This window comes from Tachysurus fulvidraco, chromosome 4 (genome assembly GCF_022655615.1).
Source record: "Tachysurus fulvidraco isolate hzauxx_2018 chromosome 4, HZAU_PFXX_2.0, whole genome shotgun sequence".
In the NCBI taxonomy this organism is placed as follows: domain Eukaryota; kingdom Metazoa; phylum Chordata; class Actinopteri; order Siluriformes; family Bagridae; genus Tachysurus; species Tachysurus fulvidraco.
Window position 1 is genome coordinate 25,930,433 of NC_062521.1, and position 24,047 is coordinate 25,954,479.

The 24,047-nt window shown below is 35.9% G+C and overlaps 1 protein-coding gene across 1 annotated transcript in view; it reads right to left on the minus strand.

The window, feature by feature from the left end:
• frem3 (Fras1 related extracellular matrix 3) overlaps nt 1–24,047 on the minus strand; it is a 36,243-nt gene that overhangs the window by 6,904 nt on the left and 5,292 nt on the right. The window contains exons 2-15 of the mRNA XM_047811908.1: nt 23,881–23,970; nt 10,927–11,073; nt 9,830–10,060; nt 9,517–9,642; nt 9,102–9,353; nt 4,926–5,075; nt 4,601–4,810; nt 4,253–4,450; nt 3,928–4,092; nt 3,384–3,566; nt 3,094–3,224; nt 1,588–1,746; nt 671–974; nt 260–391 (exon numbers count right to left, since the gene is read on the minus strand). Coding sequence (XP_047667864.1) covers nt 260–391; nt 671–974; nt 1,588–1,746; nt 3,094–3,224; nt 3,384–3,566; nt 3,928–4,092; nt 4,253–4,450; nt 4,601–4,810; nt 4,926–5,075; nt 9,102–9,353; nt 9,517–9,642; nt 9,830–10,060; nt 10,927–11,073; nt 23,881–23,970 — 2,478 coding nt within the window. The remainder of the gene's footprint in view (nt 1–259; nt 392–670; nt 975–1,587; nt 1,747–3,093; nt 3,225–3,383; nt 3,567–3,927; nt 4,093–4,252; nt 4,451–4,600; nt 4,811–4,925; nt 5,076–9,101; nt 9,354–9,516; nt 9,643–9,829; nt 10,061–10,926; nt 11,074–23,880; nt 23,971–24,047) is intronic.

Consider the following 24,047-nt stretch of genomic DNA (forward strand, 5'->3'; position numbering starts at 1 on the left):
TATAATGTTTGTACCAGAACTAAATCATACACTTCAAAACATAACATTTTATTAATGTGAATAATTAGATTATGAGTTAAAGCTTACTGAGAAGAAGCATATGTGTTATATCTATGAAATTAAATGTGTTGCTAATCCACATTCTTCAAATAAATACATATTTACTAATATTTGAAATCAAATTTGTATTCTTTTACAGGGTTGCTGAAAGTTTTTTGATCAGCATAGCAAATGAATGAGGTCAATATATGACCCTCACCATCCATGTGTGGCATAGTGACAGTTAGTTTGATGAGGTTGGGGTAGTCAGGGTCATCAGATCCGGTGTAACGGATTTTTGCCGAGAATGGCTCAGCACCGACGGTTCCAGGAATGCGAGGCTGGCAAAGCCCTGCAGAAAATGTTCAAAATGATGACAGATGTTGGTTCTAATGTCTAGGAAAGTTTTAGTACTTCCATACTAAGTATAATATGAATTTAAATCTAAATAAACGCATATTCCTAAATAAAGAAAATAGTAGAGATGTTAAGAATTAGCCAATGAGCTACAGTTTAACACTCACGGTAACAATATGGAAGTTAATTCAACCTAAAGGTGATATAACTATGTAATGGTTAATTTCATGTCAAGATCTGTATTGTTAAGAACGCTGACTGATACTGGGCTCACCCTCTTCCCGGCTGATGATCACGATAGGGGAACTGAGCTCTAGTCCAGCATCTCCATTAGCGTTGAAGGCCCGGGCAGCGCACTGCACACGCGAGCCTGCTTGGAAATAGATGGAGTCCAGTGTGATGGACTTTGTATTGGTGAAGAAGGTATTGGTGTCGACTTCACGCATGGGGCTGGTGACTCCATCCGGCCCAGTGGGGGCGCTAACAAGCCAGCGGTAGTGAGTCAGGGTGTCATTAATGTTCTCCACAGCACAGATAGAACCGGTCTTGTCAAAGTCGGCGTATTTGGGGTTGCAGGCCTGAAAAAATAAAGGAGTGAATGAGTGTTCAGAGATACAACAGCATGTCTCAGCATGCTTTATTTCTCTTACACCACAAAAATGTTTTTTATGTTGTTGAACAATTTAGATGTTATCAAATCTTAATTATAACCGTATTTCCTCACCAGTCTCTCATGTTTGTCATGTTATTTAGAAACTACAAAGCCTTCTTTCCTGAAAATTCCTTTCCTAAAGTTTTACATTTATCTGTTAGAAAATATTGCCACTGGAGGATCATGTGAGGATCAATGGTAAATAAACCAAAAAATCCATCAGCTATTGCTTTCTTAACCGGATTATGCAGCATCTGCAACTTATCTGTATCTACCATATAATCCCCTGCTGAAACGGTTACTATAAAGTCAAATAAAAAGCACATTGATATATACTGTATTCGATTTGGCTCAAGTTGAAGCCAGAGCTACTGTCAAACCTGCTGTTATGAAAAAGGAAACAAAACCTTTTGATCGAATAGAGAATTCAACACACAAACTAAATCTAAAAATACAAAGAAAAATATCCAATATGTTGTTTAGAGCACATTCCGGTCAAATGAAGTATGAGATGGTGTGAGGGTATGTGTTACACTCACCGTCACACACACTACAGGGTAGCCTGTTGGAGGGTATGGATTTTCCTTTGCCCGAGCCGTATCATCATACGTGAGAAGAGACACCACCTGGGGCACCGCTGGGAAGGTAACATCAGCTACACTATTCATCTCCTCAATATACACTATGGCTTTGCTCATCTAAAGGGAAAAAATTAAAAAAAAATTTTTTTAAGCAACAGAATTTCATTATATAAAAACAAATTTGAAAACAGGAAGATGGATACTAGTTATAAAATGTGAGATTAGAACTGTTTAAGCAGGTTAACTGTATAAACCTTAATTGCTGTATATAGGAATACAAGAATGTATAAGAAAATAAAAAAATAAAAAAACTGAATATCTGTATAGTATTTATGTTGATGCTTATCTTTGCTTTACTAACTGTAAAATTACACAATCCAAATGAGTTAATTCTGATCTTTTGTAGGAACCTTGGAAAATTCTGTGTAGAATTCAATGATAAGTATTTCTATTGCAGAAAGTGCTGCAAGTGACAAGGACTTGGATTGACAAGGATTTACAAAAGTGTTTAAGTCTCTATCATTGAATGCATGAACTCTGGTTCACAAGGATACAGACTTAAGATAACATAAGCCTAAAACACTGTTCAAAGTTTTTTTTTGTTTGTTTGTTTTTCAATTTATGAACCAATGAACCTTTCAGGGTGTTTTAATACTGGCAGCTTACTCTGAAACAGAGCATGGTTCACAGTAAATATTAGCCATTTAAAAGCTGTCATGTGGACTAGGATGGATGTGCAGCACTGTACAAATCTGAGACTACCAGTAAGAGGTGGGCTGAGTTTGGTTGTACAGGAAATGTGCCATGATTCATGTGAATGAGATCAATATATTCCACATCACATGTGTACCATGAGTGGCTGAGGAACAATGGGAGACCCCGCTGTGTGTATTATCAGCAAAATAAATAAATAAAATACATAAATAAATAAATAAATAAATACGTAGAACTTGATCCAGCTCATCCTATTAATGTATGCATTTTAATAGTATGGGCTAATAGTCAATTTTATACACAAATTAATGATGCCTTGAAATACTAAAATGGAGTTTATGAGCTCACATTAGTGTGTAACATGATTTAAGCTTTAAAACAAACCTTACAAAAATGGATTTAAATTCAGGGTCAGAATTGTAATAGTAATGCTTATGTGTTAAGTTCTGAATTGCGTTGTGCACAATTTCTGTATTACCTCCTTCCTAGGAGCATGTAATGTATCACCTCTGGTTACAGCATGCTATGCTGAGCACTACATGAAATCTTGCATGCACTTACATATAGCGCAGCATGACCATTGGGATATATTCTTATTACAAAGAGCACATGAAGAGACAGTCGGCTGTCTATACTGGAGACAGTGACCGGCTCCCACTGACAGAGACAGCTGCTATGTGGCTATTTTAGCAAGTGAAGCCACATTACTCTGTGTCAGTGGGAATATTTATATATTCAGTGACCTCTGACCTGTGTCTCAGCCACCATGTATTCATCGGGCTTCAAGTGGACAGTAAAGGCTTCACGGATTTCCCTCTGTCCATCATACAGGACCTGGACCTCCACCACATGCTCCGTCTCCCCTTCTTTAAACTCCACATCTACACACAGAGGCAGTCATAAACATGATACATGGCACATGAAAACAAATTGCACTAAGATCAAGTGTTAAAGTCTGGTAAAGTCAGTTTTAAATCACTTTCAATGGCACACTTCTCAGATTTATAGTTTGAGGTCTGTGTGTAATCGTATCTGCTGACCTTGAGACAGCGGGTTGTAGTCCTCTCCTGATGTGGCAGAGCCGTCTTTAGTGTGGACTCTTACCACCGAGACCTTGGAGGTGTCACCCAGACGGACAACAGGGATTTTCACCACAGCGATCTCTCCGGGAACCTGTGGCTCCTGTACACTGTACTTAACCTCTGAGAATCTAATGATAGCCTCTGGATGATGGAATGAGCATAAAATGATTGTGTTTATTCATGGTGATTGTGGTTTGTCAATGATAATTAATAAAAATGTATATAATTTTTTTAAATTAATTTCACGTACAAAACATAGTGTTATTTTAGACCACAAGATATATCAATTGATTAAATTTAACAAATTGTTAATTAGTATATACAAAAACCTATTTTAACTAATTACTACTTTTAGCTAAGAACAGCAGGCTGATAACCTCTATCTATTCCGGTACATATATTATGTGCAAAAGGGTTTTGAATGCTTAGCTGATGAGCCTTGCTAGTTCTGTAAGCACTGATTTAGCTGATTTAACTGATTTTGGAGTGTTTGTAAACTCACTGTCTTTCTTGTCAGTGATGGTGACCAGAGTTTCCTTCTGCTCCCCCAGTGCCGCTCCGTATTTCGACTTGCTTTTGGGTGTTCCCAGAACCAGCCTGAATTCTTCATCATTCTCGTGAATGGAATCGTCCAACAAAGTAACCACACATGGCTTTTCATTCTCACCTACAGACAGACACACACAAGACAGACAACACGTGTTCACATGTGTGAACACTTTCAGGGCTTGGGAAATGTATTGGTCTTTAATCTGGGACTGGGTGCTAAAGTCTACTCCATAAAACATGGGCAGCTAGTTTAGTGCAAAGCACCATTAATAACTGACCTGGCAGGAAGGTGATGATTGACGCATCGGTGTTGGGTCGCTCATTGTAATCCATCATGACCTGGGCAGATCCTTGGCGAGTGTAGCAGCGGACAGTGGATTTCTGGCTAATATCACCACTGCGGTACACCATGGCCCTCACCTGACCATCAGCTTCATCCACCTTATACTCTGCCTCTTTAAACTGCATTCTGGGAACTGCCAATACAGAAGCACAATACAAACCATCACATCTGAGATCTTATTCAGGCATACGACATTCTACATTCCATTTGCTATTTATATACAGTAAGTACTTTACTGGTAAAAAGCTAGTATCAAGGCAACTGAAAACAGTGGATGACTCACGATCAGTAATAGTGTCATTGATGGTGATGACTGTCTTGCTTGGCTCTCCCAGCACAGCGTTCATTGGCATGCGCAACACCAGCTCAAATTTCTCCGGCCCTTCCAGCTCTGGACGGCCCAAATCATCCAGAATGGTCACACGGAATGTCTGCATGGAGACGCCGGGAGCAAAATCCAAATTGCGACTGATGCCAACATAATCCAGACCAGCTATAGACAATCACAGACAATAACAAAAGTACATATATAGTGTATACAGAGATCTGTTACGTAGGTCTGTAACTTGGATAACGTGTATTTTTTATTTTCCAATATGCGTTTCTACCTTCAGCTGAGACAGGCTCTGTCTTTCGAGAGCGCACAGTCACTGTAGCTGTCTTAGAGAGGTCAGTGCCTGTCCTCCATACCAAGACCTCCACGTAGCCTGCACTCTCGTCCACTGTGTACTCTGTCTCACCAAAATACAAAGCTGGTTCTGCAGGACACAGAGAGGGCAAAATCACTCACAGAGGTCAAATAGAGGTGGTCATTGTTGTTCTAATATTTAAATATTAAATAGGAGATTTTTGTTATATCTAAATATAAACAAAATGTATAATTGTCTAAAAATAATCTATGCAAAAAAAATATTTAATTTGGTCCTTAAATAATAGTTTTTATTATTATTATTATTATTATTATTATTATTATTATTATTATTATTATTATTATTATTATTATTGTCTTACATTGTTATTACAAATGCAACATTTTACAAAATGTACATCTAAGCAAATCTAGACTCGAGCTCCGTTCTCATGGTGATTTTTTTCACCACACTAAATATGGTTATAAGTGCGTAGCGCAACCAACATTCTATTTCACAACACCAGTTTTTATAAAATTTTTCTTATTTTGACAGAATTTGGCAGCTCTCATTGAATATGAATGAACTCTGGTTACTTTCTTGCTGCATGTAGCTGTATGTCTGAGCAGAGCATAAGCCGAACGCATACCGCAGGCCAACGTCTTTGCATAAGCAGTTCCAATTAATCTTGCTTGAATTTTATGCATCAACTGAATAATTCAAGCCTGACTTCATCTGGCAGTGAAATCTATTAATGTGAATGAAAGTTTTTAGCAAAACAAGCTGTGCACAAAGACCCTGCTATATTTTAAGATGCCATTCCAGTAGTCAAAAGGAACATGAGAGTGATTCAGGATACAGACAGACAGAGAGAAAGAGGGAGAGAGAGAGAGAGAGAGAGGATTTAAGATAACTCTGTCATCACCATCTAACAACACAGAAAGCACCTTGCCCTTACTCCCTTCCTTCCAAAGACGACAGGAAAGACAGTTCTAGTATTCCAGCCAAGACACACTAGTGTGTGTTTGTGTGATCAGAAAAAGAAAAGAGGGAGTGGTAGACATAGAAGGAAGAAAGTGACTCCCATAGACATCCTACAGAATCCAATCCAGAGGAAGATAACAAAAAGGTTTTTGGACTGAAACCAAAACACAGGCCTCTCTAATTGAACTTCCCACATCCCCATTTGACCCCTACCACACACACACACACACACACACACACACACACACATAAGCAAGATCTGTTAGACCTACCAAGATGTTTTGGCCACAGTTGTGGCCTGCATTGTGTGCATGAATCCTCTCCAGTCACAAAGGAGAAGTAAAGTCTGGGAACGTACACACATTATTTTTGTATCTGTCCCGGGTTCTGAATCACTAAAGGAAGCCTCCATGTTGGTACTGGAAACAAATATAAGTTGAGGCATATTATATAACCCCTGAATGCTGAATGAGTAGACTGTTGAGGGTATAATCACCTACTGTAATCACAGGCTCTAGGTAGCACCAGTGGGAGTAATGGATTATGCTTTGTCCTAGAGATCATACAAAGGCAGATTTGAATATTAGGATGCCAAGTAGCCAATCTGTGTGGATTTAGTCAATTCTCTCAATTTATGTGGAAAAAACCTATCTGTTAAATTAATTACTAAAGGTTTTTTGTTTTGTTTTTTGTTTTTTTGTATGTAAAAATAAAAAAAAATATATATAAAAAGTTTTCAGGTATGCATGTCTGGGGTTTTCAGGTATGCATGTAGTCAGTCTGATTTAAGAAAAAAATAATCTGAATCGTATACATAACAAAACATAATTTTGTTGCTTATACTAAACACTCATGTTTGTAATGAGAAGTTTGAATGACGTGGAGTGTGGTTGATTTAGGTAAACCAGTTACAGTAGTTTAAAATCTCATGGGGATGATGATTCTGATAAGAAATACAAAATAACTACAGTGTGTTAAGGGACTGAAACTTGCACGGTAGAATAGTGCACTGGTAATAAGTCCACTATCTAACACCAACAGTGTGGGTTCAGTTCTCAGCTCAGGTGTGAGCTTAGTGTTCAAAGGCTTTGAAAACGTGATCAAATCATGTTGGAGGTATGAAGCAAACAAATTGTTAATGTTACTTAATTCAATCAAGTGGAATCAATGTACACATTTGAATTAAATAATGGTAAGCTGCTTTTTTTTTCAGAGTAGAAAATGATGTACATTTACATCCCTTACATCCTCCACTTAGAGAATAAAGAGCATCTGTTATCTTTTGTACACTTTTCTGGCACAAGTTTCAGAATGTTGACGACTGCAATCTGATCGCCTCTCCATGCTCGAATCCCGTGGTTCAAATATTTTCCTTTTAGAAACCAGTGCGAAGAAGTGCATTTACATAAAAGTGTAGACACCCAATCAGATCAACAGATCAGAACTTTTGCTAATAATCATGTGGTGCTCCAAATTTGGTGATTTGGGTCTCTAAGACTGAAACTAAGTTAATACACACATAAGAACAACACATACTCCTTTTTTTTGCTCTGTACCTGTATGGACATGTACCGGTTATTCGTTGCAGGTGCTTGACATTCTCCTGAATTCTGTTCTGTTCATTTCCCATGTTTTGGGTTCTCATGTTTCAAGGCTTCTAAAGATGGCTGTAGAATGGTGATGAATGGAAAACTGGCATGCATTGAAAATGATTGTTTTTAGCCATGGAAGGACAAATGTAGGACATAAAGAAGAAATGAGGTGGAAAGAATGGGCAAACCCTCAAAAACTGGAAGTATAAATGGGAAACAAGCAAATGTTATCGGATGTGCAAAGAATTTGGAGGTGTGCTTGGGAGTCTTGAAAATATATTTTTAGCAACCAGACATCAGGTACAAAGCTTGTTTTAGAGGTCAGTAATGTTGTTATATATTTCTAAAGACACAGTTCCTAGCCCATTACTTTTCTTCGTAAAATTGTTTTATATTCCCTAATTCAGTCCTACACTGGAATTATACCAGTAGGAAGGCATAAAGAACAATTAGAATCTTTGTCTTCTTAAAATTCTACAGTACTCCACCTACCCATGTAACCGTATGTTTAGCCTGCTGCAATCCAGTAACGCTTGGACATGTCCACTATTCAGATCCCTTAGAGAGTCCATAGAGACTCCATTATCACTCTGTACATTTACTGTTACTACATTCAACACTTTGGCGTGTCACCTTTTGCCCATTTTGTACTGTTACTACATGTAGCATGATTGCATACTGTATGAAATTTGATTTATTTTTATTATTTCTATTCTGTTCTGATTCTATTCCATTAGTTATATGTACAGTCTAAGGATAAGAAGGATATGTTTTAATTTCACTGCATCCTGTAAGCTCTATATAACTGTATGGGGAAAGTAAAATCTTTCATCTTAAATGTAATTTCCTGAAGAAAAAAAAAAAAAAAACAACAAAAAAAAAATGTTAACCTACTGAACTGAAATATGACCAACTTCAGGTTTTCCACATCGAGAAAAAGATCGATTCTAGTTTATTTTCTGTGTCTTACAGACTATCCAAAGCTTATCTCCTCCTTATTTATCTTCTATCATTATACTAAGTGGGAATAGGTAGGAAGAACAGAAAATACTGGACATTTAAACTGTTATCACATATGGCTGTATTTTTGGGCTTGCTTTCAGTGTAAAATGCCAACCTGAATGGACACAATCTGATGTCTCCCTTAAGTCTTCTAAAACTTACATTGTAAGCTGACTGGAAGAATGAGACACATCATTAACAAGTATAAAAAAGAGCCAAATAAAAGCCGCTGTAACACTGTGAATTAATAGTACTGTAGTAAATACAGTATGGCTGTTGCATAATATTAAATGCAAACATAAATGGATCAAAATGTGATGTCATTATTTAGTTCATAGAATTTTGATCATTGGTGAATTAACACAATAACTCATGCATTCATTAGAAAATATCCAAGGAGGTTAAAGTTTTCTGAAACAATTGTATTACCTAGTCTTCTTCCTTTATATCAATAACTTCTTGTCAACTTTCCTAATGATAAATAGTAGACATTATTTTCCTCAGACAACCTAACAACCTTATACGAGCAAATTAAAGGTAGTTACTATAAGTTAACTTCCTATGTTCCATTACTCACCATCATTGCTGTCTGCCAGTATGACCACCTTGGCACTTGGAAAGCTGGCTCCCACTTGACCTCCCATAGGCATACTCAGTGACACATTAAAGCTCTCCTCTTCCTCATACAGGGAGTCATCAATGATGATGATGCGGCACAGCTTCTCATGTTCATCCTTCTCAAAGCGCAGCACACTGCTGTGGTCCTCAGGTCGAGTGATGTAGTCAGAGTAGGAGAGCACTGTGCTGGGGATGGTCCCAGTGGCACTGCCTGAACGAAACACCATGCCAAAATTCAAAAATGAAATAAAAAGCTGAAATAGAATCAGGTTTTATGTATTTCTGGTAACAATTTTGGATAGTGAAACTAAATGAAAGCATGTTTAATACTGTTCTAGTATAAGAAAATGAAGAGCTGAGGTGTAAGCACCCACCTTGCTGTGTGTAACAAATAACCATAAGCTCCTGGCTAACATCTCCTGATCTGCGTACAGGAACAAGCAGTTCTCCAATGTCCTCCTCTATTAGGTATTCAGACTGAGGGATAAACACAGTGGACTCTGCCAAAGACAAAAATGAAATGAGCACCATAGTGTACATCACTTCCTTTTGGAAAAAAAAGACTAAGGAAAAAAAATCAGATCCAGCACAAAGTACATGCATCTACAACATGTCTAATTTAAGCTTAGTCTTTTTGCTCCATTTATGTGGAGTATTGCTCTTTGGAGAAAAAAAAAACATCCTTACCATCACCAGGGTCCACAATCTCAACAGTGGCTTTATCGGGGTACTCTAAAACTCCCATAACTGGTTCAGAAAGTTGGATCTCAAAGGTTTCTGAGGTTTCAAACTCCTGATCAGTGAAAATCTTGACTCTCCATGTAGCTGTAGTCTGGCCCGGATTAAATTGGACCTGTTTCTGGGCTTTACCACGGAAGTCCTTGTCCTTTTCAGCAGAGCCATCCTTAGTTGAAATACCTGGGAGAAAACAAACAGAATATAAGCAATTATAACAGCTGTCATGTACTCTTCATAACGCCCTCACACTAAACAGCCTTTCAATACACTTAATACTGTTTGTCTTTACCTTTCTTCACCTGTTTTCTGTAACGATTTACAGTCTTGTGATCAGGTCTCACCCAAAAGAATATGGGTTCTTTATATTCCTTGATCATATATAAAAAGTGTAATAGCATTACTTTAAAAAGAACTACACTAACTAAAATATAATTAAAAAATAAAAGTTAGTGTTGAACCTGTAAATATAACTACATGACTACAACCTCTTATATTTTAAAATATTTTACTATTGTGATTAGCAGATCTTTTTATTTTTTATAATTTTTTTTAGATAGTGGAGGATTTTATTGCTCCCCTTTGAGTTGCTTCATGGCAGCTCTTTGACATATTTTACAAAAAGAATTCCATGCCTGTCAAGTCATAAAATTGAGGTTATGGTGTAAGTCTAAATAAATCACTGTTACAAGGCTGTAAAATTACCATCTTCACAAGGAACAAGTGGCAATAGACATACAACATAAAAACACATATGTGAATATGTAATCGATCCACATATTTCACCTAATAAGCATAGAAATAATGGCTTCCGCAAACAGCCTACTCACTAACGGGCGAATAATTTTGAGACATGGTTCTTTTCATGACTTGAGTTTGGGTGAAGTCTTTTTAAAATGAAAAAATAAATCTTGGATAAAATGTAAAAAAAAGACAACAACAACAAAAAAAACTTTTGTCATTTAATTAGTCTGAATAATGCACACATATTTATTAAACAATTATAAAAGAAAACAAAACCAGTGTTGCTAATTTTAGTAAAAACTTACTGACAAATGATGTCTCTCCTAAATATCCTCTACGCTTGAGTGTCACCTCCAGGAACTTTGCATCCTCATCCACCAAGTAGTACTCCTTCTCCAGAGAGATCCATGCCCAGTTCAAGCGGAATGGCTGAGCCTTCAGTTTGTTACCCCCTGTTTCAACAACAGTAAGTTAAGAGAGAGCCATTTTTTTTTTTGCTGTCAGCCTATTCTTTCTTTCTTTCTTTCTTTCTTTCTTTCTTTCTTTCTTTCTTTCTTTCTTTCTTTCTTTCTTTCTTTCTTTCTTTCTTTCTTTCTTTCTTGATTTATCTACTTAGTAATTTTTATCTACACTACTGTATGGTCAAAATTGTGGTGGACATTGAGTCTATTCCAGAAATACTGGGCATAAAGTGGGAATACATTCTAGTTGGAGTGCTGGTCTGTCACTCCTACAAACTTTCACAATTTTGTGTATACAGTGAACTTCCTAGCATGTTTATGGGAGGGAGAAACAGGTGATATACAAAAGAAACCCTGGCAGATATTAGGTGAACATGTGAAACTCTACAAACATGGTGATCACAGTCACTACAGTACCTACTGTTCTATCTTGCCACTCATGTCAACTGATTGTGAGACTAAAACTCAACACAGATCACTTTAAAGAACATTTCATTGGGTATCATTTAGGTTTATGTATTTATTCTTCAAAAAACAATAGTGTCCAATAGAATCTTGAAAGATTGCTTTCCTCTGTTGATGCACTTTGCATTTACAACATTAACAACAACCCCTTGTTTTTTCATGATACTGTACTTATGTTTCAGGAACTGACTTAACACCACAAACTGAGGTGAGAATATCAAATCTTGCAGTCTGGATAACTTTGATTTGCGGCACCATCACTCTTCCACCTCTATCAGCCATCTTTGTTAAACGATAAGCCTGCTTTTGAGACTTAAATGAGTACATAAAATGAGTTTGTAAATGTACTCTTTATCTACAGGTCCAGACAGTCAGGTTGGGGTGAAGGTCACAGGACCAAAAGAAAAGAAGGAGGTTCAGTTACCACCATGATCATCAGTTTCAACAATAGCAGTAGGAGCTCTGAGAAACTCATATTGACCCCTTGTATGAGTCCAGACACCAGATTAATTGCTGTGCATTTTCTTTTGATTTTCTGTTTTAAGCCAATCCCTGTATGAAAATACAAATATATGCCGGACCATTTGTTACCTGTCACCACGTTTACAGTGTTTATTTAGTTTTTTAATAGTCCCTTTTTTAGTCCTGGTTAGACACAGTTAGATTTGGGATATTTGACAAATACTGTATCATGCAAAAATGAAAGAAATGTTTTGTTTTAGTTTTTAATATTATACTAACAGCCAAAGCTTTGGACAGCCTGAATTTAATAATATTTTATATTTATATCATTGTGTATTAAAATGTTTAACAAATGTATAAATAAAATAACATAAAATAAAAAGAAATTTGTTATTTAAAACAAGTTTACTTATTTTCCAGAATTAGTAGTTTTCATGTAAAACTCAGAAGCGGTTGAATTGTTGCCTATGTGAGAATTTTATAACTGGTGACTTTTAGACAAGCATTTTAGCAGCAAGCCAAATCAAAATTGTATTTAGAAAAATTGATACTGCTAGAACAATCACATAATGCTTTTAAAGACTGCTGAACTGTCAACCAAATAATTCTTTAATGACTGGAGTTTTATCTCAATGACTGTGAGAAAAAAATCTGGGGTAAACTGAAACATGGTGAGTAGTTTAAATTTAAGTGACTTTAAAAACTGTACTAAATACATTTTAATTAAAATAAATTACACAAGAACACATTAGGATCTTAAAGCAGACTTGTGTCTGGGTTATTTGAGAGTTTTTTTTATTGTGGAAGGGAAGAAAATCAGAGGACCTATTATTACATTTTTAATTAGGAACAAAAGAAACGCTCTGAACTTTCTGGGACATGTACGTGAGTAGATGATCTAGTCAGGTCAATGTGAGGCCTGCTCTGAGTTCAAGTTTGATGTATAAGGATGTGCTGGTGTGCTTTCCTAAATTTGAAAAAGCTGTGCGAAGGCAGCTGGGCAAATAAACGATCCTTGTCTACTGTCATCCAATGAATGGAACATTTACATGCAGTGCAGACAAGCCACCTGCATTTGGTCCACCTATGCCATCGGAGCTCTGTGTTCAGCTATGTGACTTTAAAGAAAAAAGATTGAAGTGTGGATGTTGAAGAAAAAAATAGGATGGGGTTAAACTCGCTGACTTGCCCATCATAACACAGGACCACAAGACTTCTGCAGACAAAACAAATCCTAATAGTATTCGCCATGGATGAAAACCAGCATGTCATTGCCATAATACCTCAAGTAAATATCCTGCAATATGTACTGTATTACAAAGAATCACATCTGTCATTATTCCAGTTCCCACTGCACACTGGATCAGGAAGCTTCTCAGTATGGAATAACAGCTTTATCCAGGAACATGCTCAGTAATTGTGTAGATAGTCACCTCTAAAAAATGACTCCATTCCATCTGGCTGATTTAAAGCAATTAAGTTTTACCAGTTGAAATCAGTTAAATTTAAACAATAACATTTGCTTGAACATTTGCACTTTATTCAATATGTATAATAGTTATACGATTAGTATAGTTGTAGTATATAATATTATAATATAATATAATATTAATATAATATTTAGCACTACTCCACTGTGTCAGTGTCAGGGACCCTTGGATATACAGTACAGCCTGGACCTCTTTAAGAGCTATGGGTTTAGTCGACTAATACTATATATTTACTAGTGGCTGCTAGTCAGAAAGAAAAAAATACTTTATAACTGTTGAACAATTTAAAATGTAATTGTTTTTACAATTCCATTTTACGTATGCATTTGTTTTCACCTACTTTGGATATTTTCTAAAAATAAAAACAAAAAAAACCTGACTTAAACCAGAGCAGTTGCTTTAATGAATGAATAATAAAATGAGTACATATTAATTTACACCTGACACAATGAATAGGGCACACAGTAATAATTAACATTTTTATTCAACGCTGATTTTCTTTGTCCTCTTTTTAACTTTTTTTTTTTTTTAGGTAAGATGACAGCTTTTTCTCCCAGGATTCCAGTCCTGTACGCAGTTTGAGCTTTCTGTTCCATATTTAAGTGCCTAATTGATTGATTTATTTTCATCTTTCACACTGTAACATGAAAAAACACTAAAGCTGGTTTGTGGCATGTGTATGGGGATAAATTAGTGTTTGACTTGCAGCTGTTAATTAACATGCAATAAACTGAAATACAACAATGCCCTGCAATCATTTTTACTTATAGAAAAGCTAGACTAATACTTCATTGTTAAATGTGAATTGCAATCCTAATAGTAACAGTGCATTTCCAGTCAGATCAAGCACACAGAGTATGACAAAATCAGACTTTTTCATATCTGTTCATATAGTAAAGGCACTTTACAAACAGCAGATTGTTCTACAGAAGAAAAAAAAAAATAAAACTGTAATGTGGGCAGTGTGCCCAGTGTGAGAATGAGTTGATATTGAGCTTAGTGATTGTGTACCAGAGGATTATCATCAGAACAGCGCTCAAACAAAAAGCTCTTTTACCGTGTGGTATCCGGCACATGGCCTCGTTAGCCCTGCGACATTCCACTGGTCATGGATAATACCACATTGTTTTCAAGAATATAATCAAAATATATTTCTTTGCACAAAAAAAAGTTGATGGGAGATCATTATTTTACATTTCCAGCATTTATCAGACACCCTTATCCAGAGCCACCAACATTTTTTATCTCACTTTATACAATTGAGGGTTAAGGGCCTTGCTCAGGGGCCCAGCAGCAGCAGCAGCCTGGTGGATGTGAGAATCAAACTCACAACCTTTCCGATTGGCTATCCAACAACTTAACCACTAAGTTACCACATCCCCTATGTATGATATTCTCTCACTCACTCATTTTCCACCGCTTATCCAAACTTCTCGGGTCACGGGGAGCCTGTGCCTATCTCAGGCGTCATCGGGCATCAAGGCAGGATACACCCTGGATGGAGTGCCAACCCATCGCAGGGCACACACACACACACACTCTCATTCACTCACACACTCACACACTATGGACAATTTTCCAGAGATGCCAATCAACCTACCATGCATGTCTTTGGACCGGGGGAGGAAACCGGAGTACCCGAGGAAACCCCCGAGGCACGGGGAGAACATGCAATCTCCGCACACACAAGGCGGAGGCGGGAATCAAACCTCAACCCTGTAGGTGTGAGGCAAACGTGCTAAATACTAAGCCACTGTGCCCCCCTTTATTTGTGATATTATAATGCTCTATACTTTGTATTTAATTTGATGAGTTGTTTGAAATACAATAAAAGAGGATACACAAATTGGAAAAAGTGCAGTTATGAAATTTGTCAAAGGCTTAAGGAAAAGAAATAATAGCTACAGTAAGTAGATTCTTCGAATGGTGTTAATAGTTGGTCTATAATTAACCATTCAGCAGTTGAGTTCCATGAGGTGTGAAGAAACAGGATTGAATAACCAATGCGGATATTAACACCATGCCTGATGACAAAAATGCAGTAGCACACTTCACAAGTTTGACAGTATGAAAACACACACAGGAGTCCACTGACAGATTTGTGGTATTGTTAATGAAGTCTGTGGATTAGAACTATTTACTCCCAGTTTACTTAGGTTATAGTAACAGTTTAACGGTTACAGGCTAGCAGGTATGTGTGTTGTTCTTTTTTTTTTTTTTTGCAATCACTGCAAATTATTTGCTGTTGACAAATGTGAATTCTTATGTTACACACACACACATTCTTATGGAAGAAATAAAAAAATCAGGGCTGATTTCTAGACATGGCTCTGGGTTGTTGATCAAAAGGTCAAGCCCAGCACTGCCAAGCGGCCCTGTTGGACCCTTCAGCAAGGCCCTTAACCCTCTCTGCTCCATAAGTGCTATATCATAACTGCCCCTTCACTCTTACCATGACTTCCTAAGCTGGAATATTTGAAGAAAAGGTATTCCACTGTGCTGTAATGTATATGATAACAATAAAGACTTCTTATTCTTTATATCATCTAACTTAAACACTGGCTAAAATGCTAGTCAGGGTCACCTTGACCTCCACAGGACTAGGTGCGGTTAGTCAGAATAAAATAAAGCAGTCTTAGTATACTATAATACATTAGATGATCAGACTAGATGATGCCAGTTCTATAGACTGCATATTGTGTAAGGCTATGCCGAAGCCATATTCTTTACTTTCTTTTGTTTTAATGGAACATTCGTATCGGATTTATGCCACAGTCCCAGAGTGACACCTTCCAAAAATACCACTAGTGTCTATGTCATCAGCACCTCCATTACATATCATAAGCAGTGGACTGAGAATGCACACATTCAAAGTACAGAGCGACAAACAAAAAGATTACTATTTAAATGAAACGAATGAATAGATTTCACAGTCTGAACCATGTAGTGCATTACACAGCAAAATTTAACTCTAAATATGTTTATTATTTTTATTCATTTTAATTACAGCTTTGAAGAGCTTTGTGATATTATATGTTGGTCAACACTAATATTTAATTGTTTATGCATTTATATACTGTATATAATCATAAAGCTCTACTTGAAAGTCTGCTCTATATACTGTAATACCTGTATCTAACCGGCTTTCAAAAGCCGTTAACTTTCGGTACGTTGGCATCGTTGTCAGTGTGTTCTCAGCTGTCAGAGTTACAAGCAACTTTTTGTTACCAACGAAACAGCTTTATGCCCAATATGAATGACAGGTGGTGTTTGATCAATGTTTATTAGGCTTGGACCAATGGTGGTCCCTGCACTCTTCCGACTGGCCACCTCACAAACATTCCATTTGGCAATGCTCACATTTTCTTCCTTTTTTTTTTTTTTGCCTTCACACTACACAGACTCCAATTGGTTTTCAGATTGCAGGATGCAGAGACTGACAGCTGTACTTTCATCTGCCCTCCCTTGCTTGTTATTTTTCTCAGCCTTTATTTTAACAAACAAAAAAGACAACAAGGTCAACAAGGACTGTCTGGGTGGGCCAAAACCCACTGCCATGGGGTTCTTGCTCCTTCTTAACAGGGGAAATAAAATGGGATTTGTATAGGATCTACAATGTCCCAATGAATATTTAGCATTTCTGCTTTAGGTATTTGTCTATCTCATGAATAATAAGTTTTATCATAAATCGTAACAAAATGTCACCTGATGTAGTCTGAAAATAAAACATGATGGCTTTAGTGGGTGAACAGAGCCATAAAATCACCTTCTCTAAAAGGGTGTCAATAACTCACCAGAACACTGGGAGTCTCAGTGAATGCCTCCAGGAGTCTTACAGGCTTCCTGAGGTATTTATGGGTGTAATAACATGAAGAAAGAATGCATGGCTCAGTAACACACACATTCTCCAAGGCACACAATGGTCTTTAAAAGTCAAACTGGCAAAGCTTTTATACCCACTATTCAGATTTTTAAATTAGCATTTAAATCGGGCATCAACTACACCAGGTCAGATTTCCATAATATTCCATGTGTTCATGAAACAGTTTATAAACTGAATGCCTTAGATGATATTTGACTACATGTGCTTTGCTGTGATGGTAGCATCTCCCAAGCTGTGCTAATTTAGCACTGTCATATTAACTGTCGTCTAAAAGAGATTTGCCAAGATTCTTAAAATTGCTTCCTGCTGGATGCCTAAAATTGAGTACATGATGGGAGTTATCATTAAAAATCTCTCTCTCTCTCTCTCTCTCTCTCTCTCTCTCTCTCTCTCTCTCTCTCTCTCTGTATATATATATATATATATATATATATATATATATATATATATATATATATATATATATATATACATAAGTAGTAATAATACATTTTTAATAAATTAATTTGTCTGTTTGCTGTTAGCATATATATATAAGCTAACAGCAAACAGACAAATTAATTTATTAAAAAAGATTATTATTACTACTTATGTATTTATTAGGTTAAATTGTATAGCATTTTTTTTATTTCAGGTCACTTTATAAATATATGCCATTATATTATGTATATATTTAAATATTTATATTTCATAAAATATTTATAATAAATATTTTATATTTATCTATATAACAATTCCAAAATATTATAGTATAGTACAACCAAATATTTTTTCTTTGTACTATGAATGACTTAAAAACTTCTAAATAAACTACTAACATGGTAGACCTAACCATGTCTCTGCTCTTAGAGAGAGATAACAATATTTTGCGGTCTATATGGTGGCAGAGGTATGAAATATACTACATTTAGGAGGTCAACATTTGCCTCATGCTGCATGATGCAAGCAAAGGCAAGAGTGTGTGTGTAAGTTTGGTGCTATGTATATCTATTCAGAATGAGGAGGAGGCCAATTATAATTATCCTAGCTTTCTCTTTCCATTTATACTCATCATAGGGCCATGTTAGGTATTCATCACATAACCAATTCAAACCAGTATATGCAGGGCAACATAAACCATGATCAAAACAGTTGTCGGTAAAGATAAAGTGAACAATAAAAGATATGTGGACTTTCCTTAAAATTAAAAAGCATGTCAATCTCTGTTAAGATTCTACAGATTTAATATAAATGCATGCTATATTAGGCTGTTATATTAGTTGGATTAGAACTGGTTCATATAGTTTACTTTCTGTTTACCAATTTTTTTGTGCCCATCAGTATAGATTATTTTGCAGATTGTGCTTTAGGGCATTTCAAGTAGATTCGAATGACTAATAAAAAAAACTTAAATTATCATTTAATGTTCATCCACATTTTTGAATGACTAATAAAAAAACTTGGATGATCATTTAATGTTCATCCAAAATATGCATTTCACTACAGTTAAGTAATCTGACCTGAAAGAGTGATATCAACATCCTTACAGTGAATCACAAGAGCATATACTGTATAACATCAAGCGGTCAGGTAAAAGACACTTGAGGAGCCTGAAAGGTAAAAAATGCAGTATATAGTGTGACTATGACAGGATGACAGAGAGAGAGAGAGAGAGAGAGAGAGAGAGAGAGAGAGATGGATGCACCTAAAAGCAAATTCCTCATGACAGAGAGAGAAGGGCGTATAAATAACTCCGAAGCCATACATCATGTCCTTAAGGGCACTCAAAAAACCCTCCATAAATCTGTATACTGATGCATGAGAAAGGAGGACCGAGCAGGAAGTTTAACAGTCATGGGCCAAAGAGAACATTTAAATCCTTTAGCAGCTGTTGACATGATTGACAGGTCAGATCATGGAGCGGGAAAAGAAACCGCTACTGTAGGTCTGAGTTTATTATTTCACACTTCAAGATGCAAATGACATTATTTCCTACTTATTGTGACTGTATAATCAAATAAATTAAGAAGTAATTAGTTAAGGGGAAAAATTCAATCTAAATATTTTACACATCAAGATCAATTGTCTTTAACTGTTTAAAAGATTTATTTTATGATGTAATTCAAGTTTAAGTCAACAAGCTGTATCATCACTTTGGTTATTGGTTTCCTACAGTGCATTACCCACGATGCTCTCTGACTTCCTGCTGAGCAATGCAGCAGTGTTTTATTACTTTATTCTGTCCTGCTCTCTCACCTCCTCTTCTGTACAATCTGCTCAAACAAACCAGATTCCTGTGTTTTAACATTCACAATCAACACCCATCTTCTCACCCATCAACTCTTAGTTTCCTTGATTAATAATAATTTGATGGCATACAGATGCATTTGCAATGAGAAATATTAAACAGTACTTTACTACAAAACACCATCTGCACTTATAAGAAATATCTGCAGCACACTCGTCCTGTATCTTCATGCAGCAGGATATATTCATGCACCCGTTTGGCAGCTTTTTAGCTTTATTACTAACACTGTCAAATCCCCAGCAGCTTCCAGGTTGAATGTCTTCTTTTTCCTTTATCCAAATTACTGCAATAAGAGTTTATAGTGTTAAGTTTATATAACGCTTCAATGTTCGTTCTTGGTGCTAGCTGTGTGTAAAATCAATTGATGAACATCTGGATTAAACTGTTAGATGCACACTGATGTGCAGAGGAGTATAATTTGATCGATTTTGTACATATTCAGAATATATTAACCCTTTTAGCAAGTTACTCAGAAGTGGGAGCGACGTGTTGGAGACCCCTGGTCTATGCTGTATATTGTAACACATTTGTGCCGTATAGCTGCACTGATTTGTGGAGCTCTGCACAATGCAACTGTAACTGAACTAGCAATTTTTCCATGTTAGTTCTGACAGGAATAACAACAATACAGCACCAACCAACAACAGACAACTTTGCACCCTAATCTCTAAACACATCACTGGTAATTCAATTTAAACCTATTTAACTTGCATTAAAGTGGATCTTATTCCTGTTTCATTTTCGGTGGGAGTTTGTTAACTTTCTGCTAATTAGCGACTTCCTGTCAAACTATAATAACCAAAGTCAAAGGTAAACCCTGGGGTTATCAGAGGATCTTGAACTGGACTTGGGTTACAGGGTTGGTGCAGAGAAGGCTTTGAAAAGAGATCAGGAAGCAGATCAACTCACACAAACACACACACACACACGCACACACACACGCACACACACACGCACACACACACGCACACACACACACACACACACGCGCACACACACACACACACAAACACACACACCTGTCTGCTGCTTCTTCTTTTCCTAGGCCATGTTAAGTGGCTGTAGGAGAAACAAGTCTAAGGAAAGAAATTAGATATTTCTTATAACAAGTGATCAAGTGACCTGCATTTGTGTTAATTCTCACTTAAAGAGAGTATTCATTGTTTGCTCTGACATGGCAGAACAGAGACTGGGCAGAGTAATTAGACAGAATATACTTCATCATACATATTTGGTTTTCTTTTCACAATAATAACATAAATTTAGTTTTAGTACATAGGCATCTATTCATCTTGGATATAACTTAAGCACACAAGACTCAAGGTCCATGTATGGACATGCTCGGTAGCTTGCCATTAACTAGAGCAGAGGTTCCCAAACTTAAATCTTCAGTTTATGTCAAGAGAATGTGACCTCTACCCCCTCTCCATGTCAGTTTTACTCTGTAACTTCTCTAACTGTTATTTTTGTTCAATATAATTAATAAAATAATAAAAATTAAAAGGTTTGCCTGTACACTTTATTTTATCTTCTAGAAAACATGTCTAAATGATTTATTGCAGATTAGTTCTCATTTTTATATAAAAAAAAGTCCAGTTTATTTAAATCCATAATGGAACTGTGAACCATAAACAGGAATTGGTGCCCTGACTTTCATAGATATATTTCTAATTGCATAGAATTATTCTACAATTTATTTTTCTCTATATTAGTCTATTAGTTTTGTTGACACACATCAAACACACATAAATATGAATATAAAATATCATATTTGTGTATAATTGATTTGTACCCTGATGTACCTATATTAAGCAAGCGTAAACTTCACTTTTGTATGCATCGGGAAATCATAATTAATGTGTAAGTACTAAATGTAATTAGTTAATAAAGATAAAGTATGACGGTGCAAATACTGTAGGTGCAATTTTACAATGCAGAGGGAAGGAAGCTAACACACAGGAAGTACTTCACTGGAATTGTTTTTGTTTATGATGGGAGGTTTATAAGCCTGGACCACTTCCTTGGGCTTGTGTAAACAAGAAAGGGAAATTATATACAGGAAGAACTACTGATACCTATAAACTTTCCAACTGCTCCTTAAATCAATCGATCAGTTCCTCCAGGCTTTACTCCCTGCACTATTTAGCATCAGTTCTTGACTCACTCCTTCGACTTATTTAATATCATATACACCTAAATCTAAATGAGCCACTTTTTGGACAACACTCAAATGAAAATCCTGTTTAAAAAAATGTCCAATACTATTTCTTTTCCATCACTAAATAGTAACATGCCTTGATCACCCTCCCTGAATCTCTGACCACTACACAACTGCCCCTTTTTTCAACAATGCTGGCTCCAAATTGAATTTTTTTCCAGCTGATGGATTGCCAAAGAGACTAAATGCCAAGACCGGGTCCACTCTAATCACTAGCGAATTCCTTTTGGATAAAAGATGGGTTGAGTTTCAACCAGTTAAAATGATCCATCGACAAGAGTTTTAATTTTTAAGGTTTTTAATTATCAATGCAAGTAAATAGCCACTCTGAAGAATTTTTTTTTGTTTTTCTTTTCTTATAGTCTCAATACTTGATCATGTGCTGTGCATTGCTGACCACAAAGCTCTGGAGTCTTGTCAAGACATGTCTCATCTGTCTAATCAGATAACGATTTCCCTTTTCTTTTCCTTCTTTCAGGTATGCATATGGTAGGGGGTTGGGAGTAGGGGAACTGACCGTACAAGACACTCATATCCAGTGAAGGTGACCACACACACCTTAGTGTATCAGAGTAAATGCAACCAAACACAGATACATATTTTTACAATTGGAATTGATTAGCTGACTGGAATCCCAAAATGTCATGACAAACAGATGTCAGAGTTACTACAAGGTCTTTGTTTTCATTTTCAATATAGAACACTTTATTCCATTCTTAATAAACCGACAAAGCCAAACATCCAAACAACATAAACATTTAGCCTGTTTACAGGATTGTCTGTCCTGTGAATATCTTTGATACTAAGTAATTGCCCCTCAAATAGAGCTGTTTTCCCACAGTTCTTCAAAATGTATGACCACACCTTCCAGACCTATAATCCTGCCATTATCAGTTCATGTTTGTTTTAACAATCTTCAGGTCAAAGATCGATGGTCAGTCAAGCATTCTATAATTTGTTACCGACAAAATCACTTTAAAAGGAGCCTTTAAGTCATTTGTCCCATTTCATGAGGAAGTACTGTCTGCAAGGTTTTGAGACATTGCTGCTTTCATTGTCATTATTATTTATAGTCACCATCCCATCCTATCATGTTTCCCATGTGGTGCAGAAATCAGTTATTTCTTTTATCAAACAGTAACACTTTCATTTTTGTCACATCAGATGTAGCTGGACAGTTTGCTGTTGACAAGCTTACCACTGTACTTTACCACGGTAAAGCCCAATAAAATATATGTATCAATATGTATCATTTTGAGATATTCAGATTTTTAATGTAATAGTAATATGCTTCAAAGAATTTACTCTCCATCTTAATATTAAAAAATTAGGATTAGGATTAGACAAGATTAGACTGTATTAGTGGGAAACTACTATAAAGCAAACTTGCATGAATATTTAAATAATATAAAATTAATAATATAATATATTAAAAAATATATAAATCTGAAGACCGTGATCTATGACCATATTCTTCTAGTGATGTTCAATACACATAAATATAGCCCAACATTGCAGTGTGGATTGTATTTCAAAACCTTGTGCTCATGCACCATCTACAGCCAAAATTAAAATAGCCAAGCCCCATACCTGTGAATTTTTTTTCTCATTGATGTACATGTACGTTTTTTAAAACAATGTAACTTAATATAATAGTGAGCTATACAGAAAAAAAAATTAATAATAACAAACAATCATAGGCAGAATATACTTCAGAAGGGTATGTATGTATGTATATACAATATATATATATATATATATATATATATATATATATATATATATATATATATATATATATATATATATATATATATATATATAGTCTGCCAAATGACGTAAGTGAAATGACCACAATATCAAAATGCCTGCAATTCAAATAAAACCAAAAAAGAAATATCTTTCTGTGTGATTAAATATACACATTAAACTTCTCAGCATGCATAAGCTGAGAAATGTTAAGCTGTTAAATGGAAAGTCAAAATGTTCTTACCATTGTCTTCCACTGTGAAGTAGAAAATATCACTTGTGGCATTGGACACATCAAGTAGTACATAGCAGATCTTCATGTCATCAATATCAGCTAGCAAAGAGAAATATATTTTTACAATTCAGGTAAATGTGGTGACACTAAACTAGTTCACAGTCATATTTTCATAG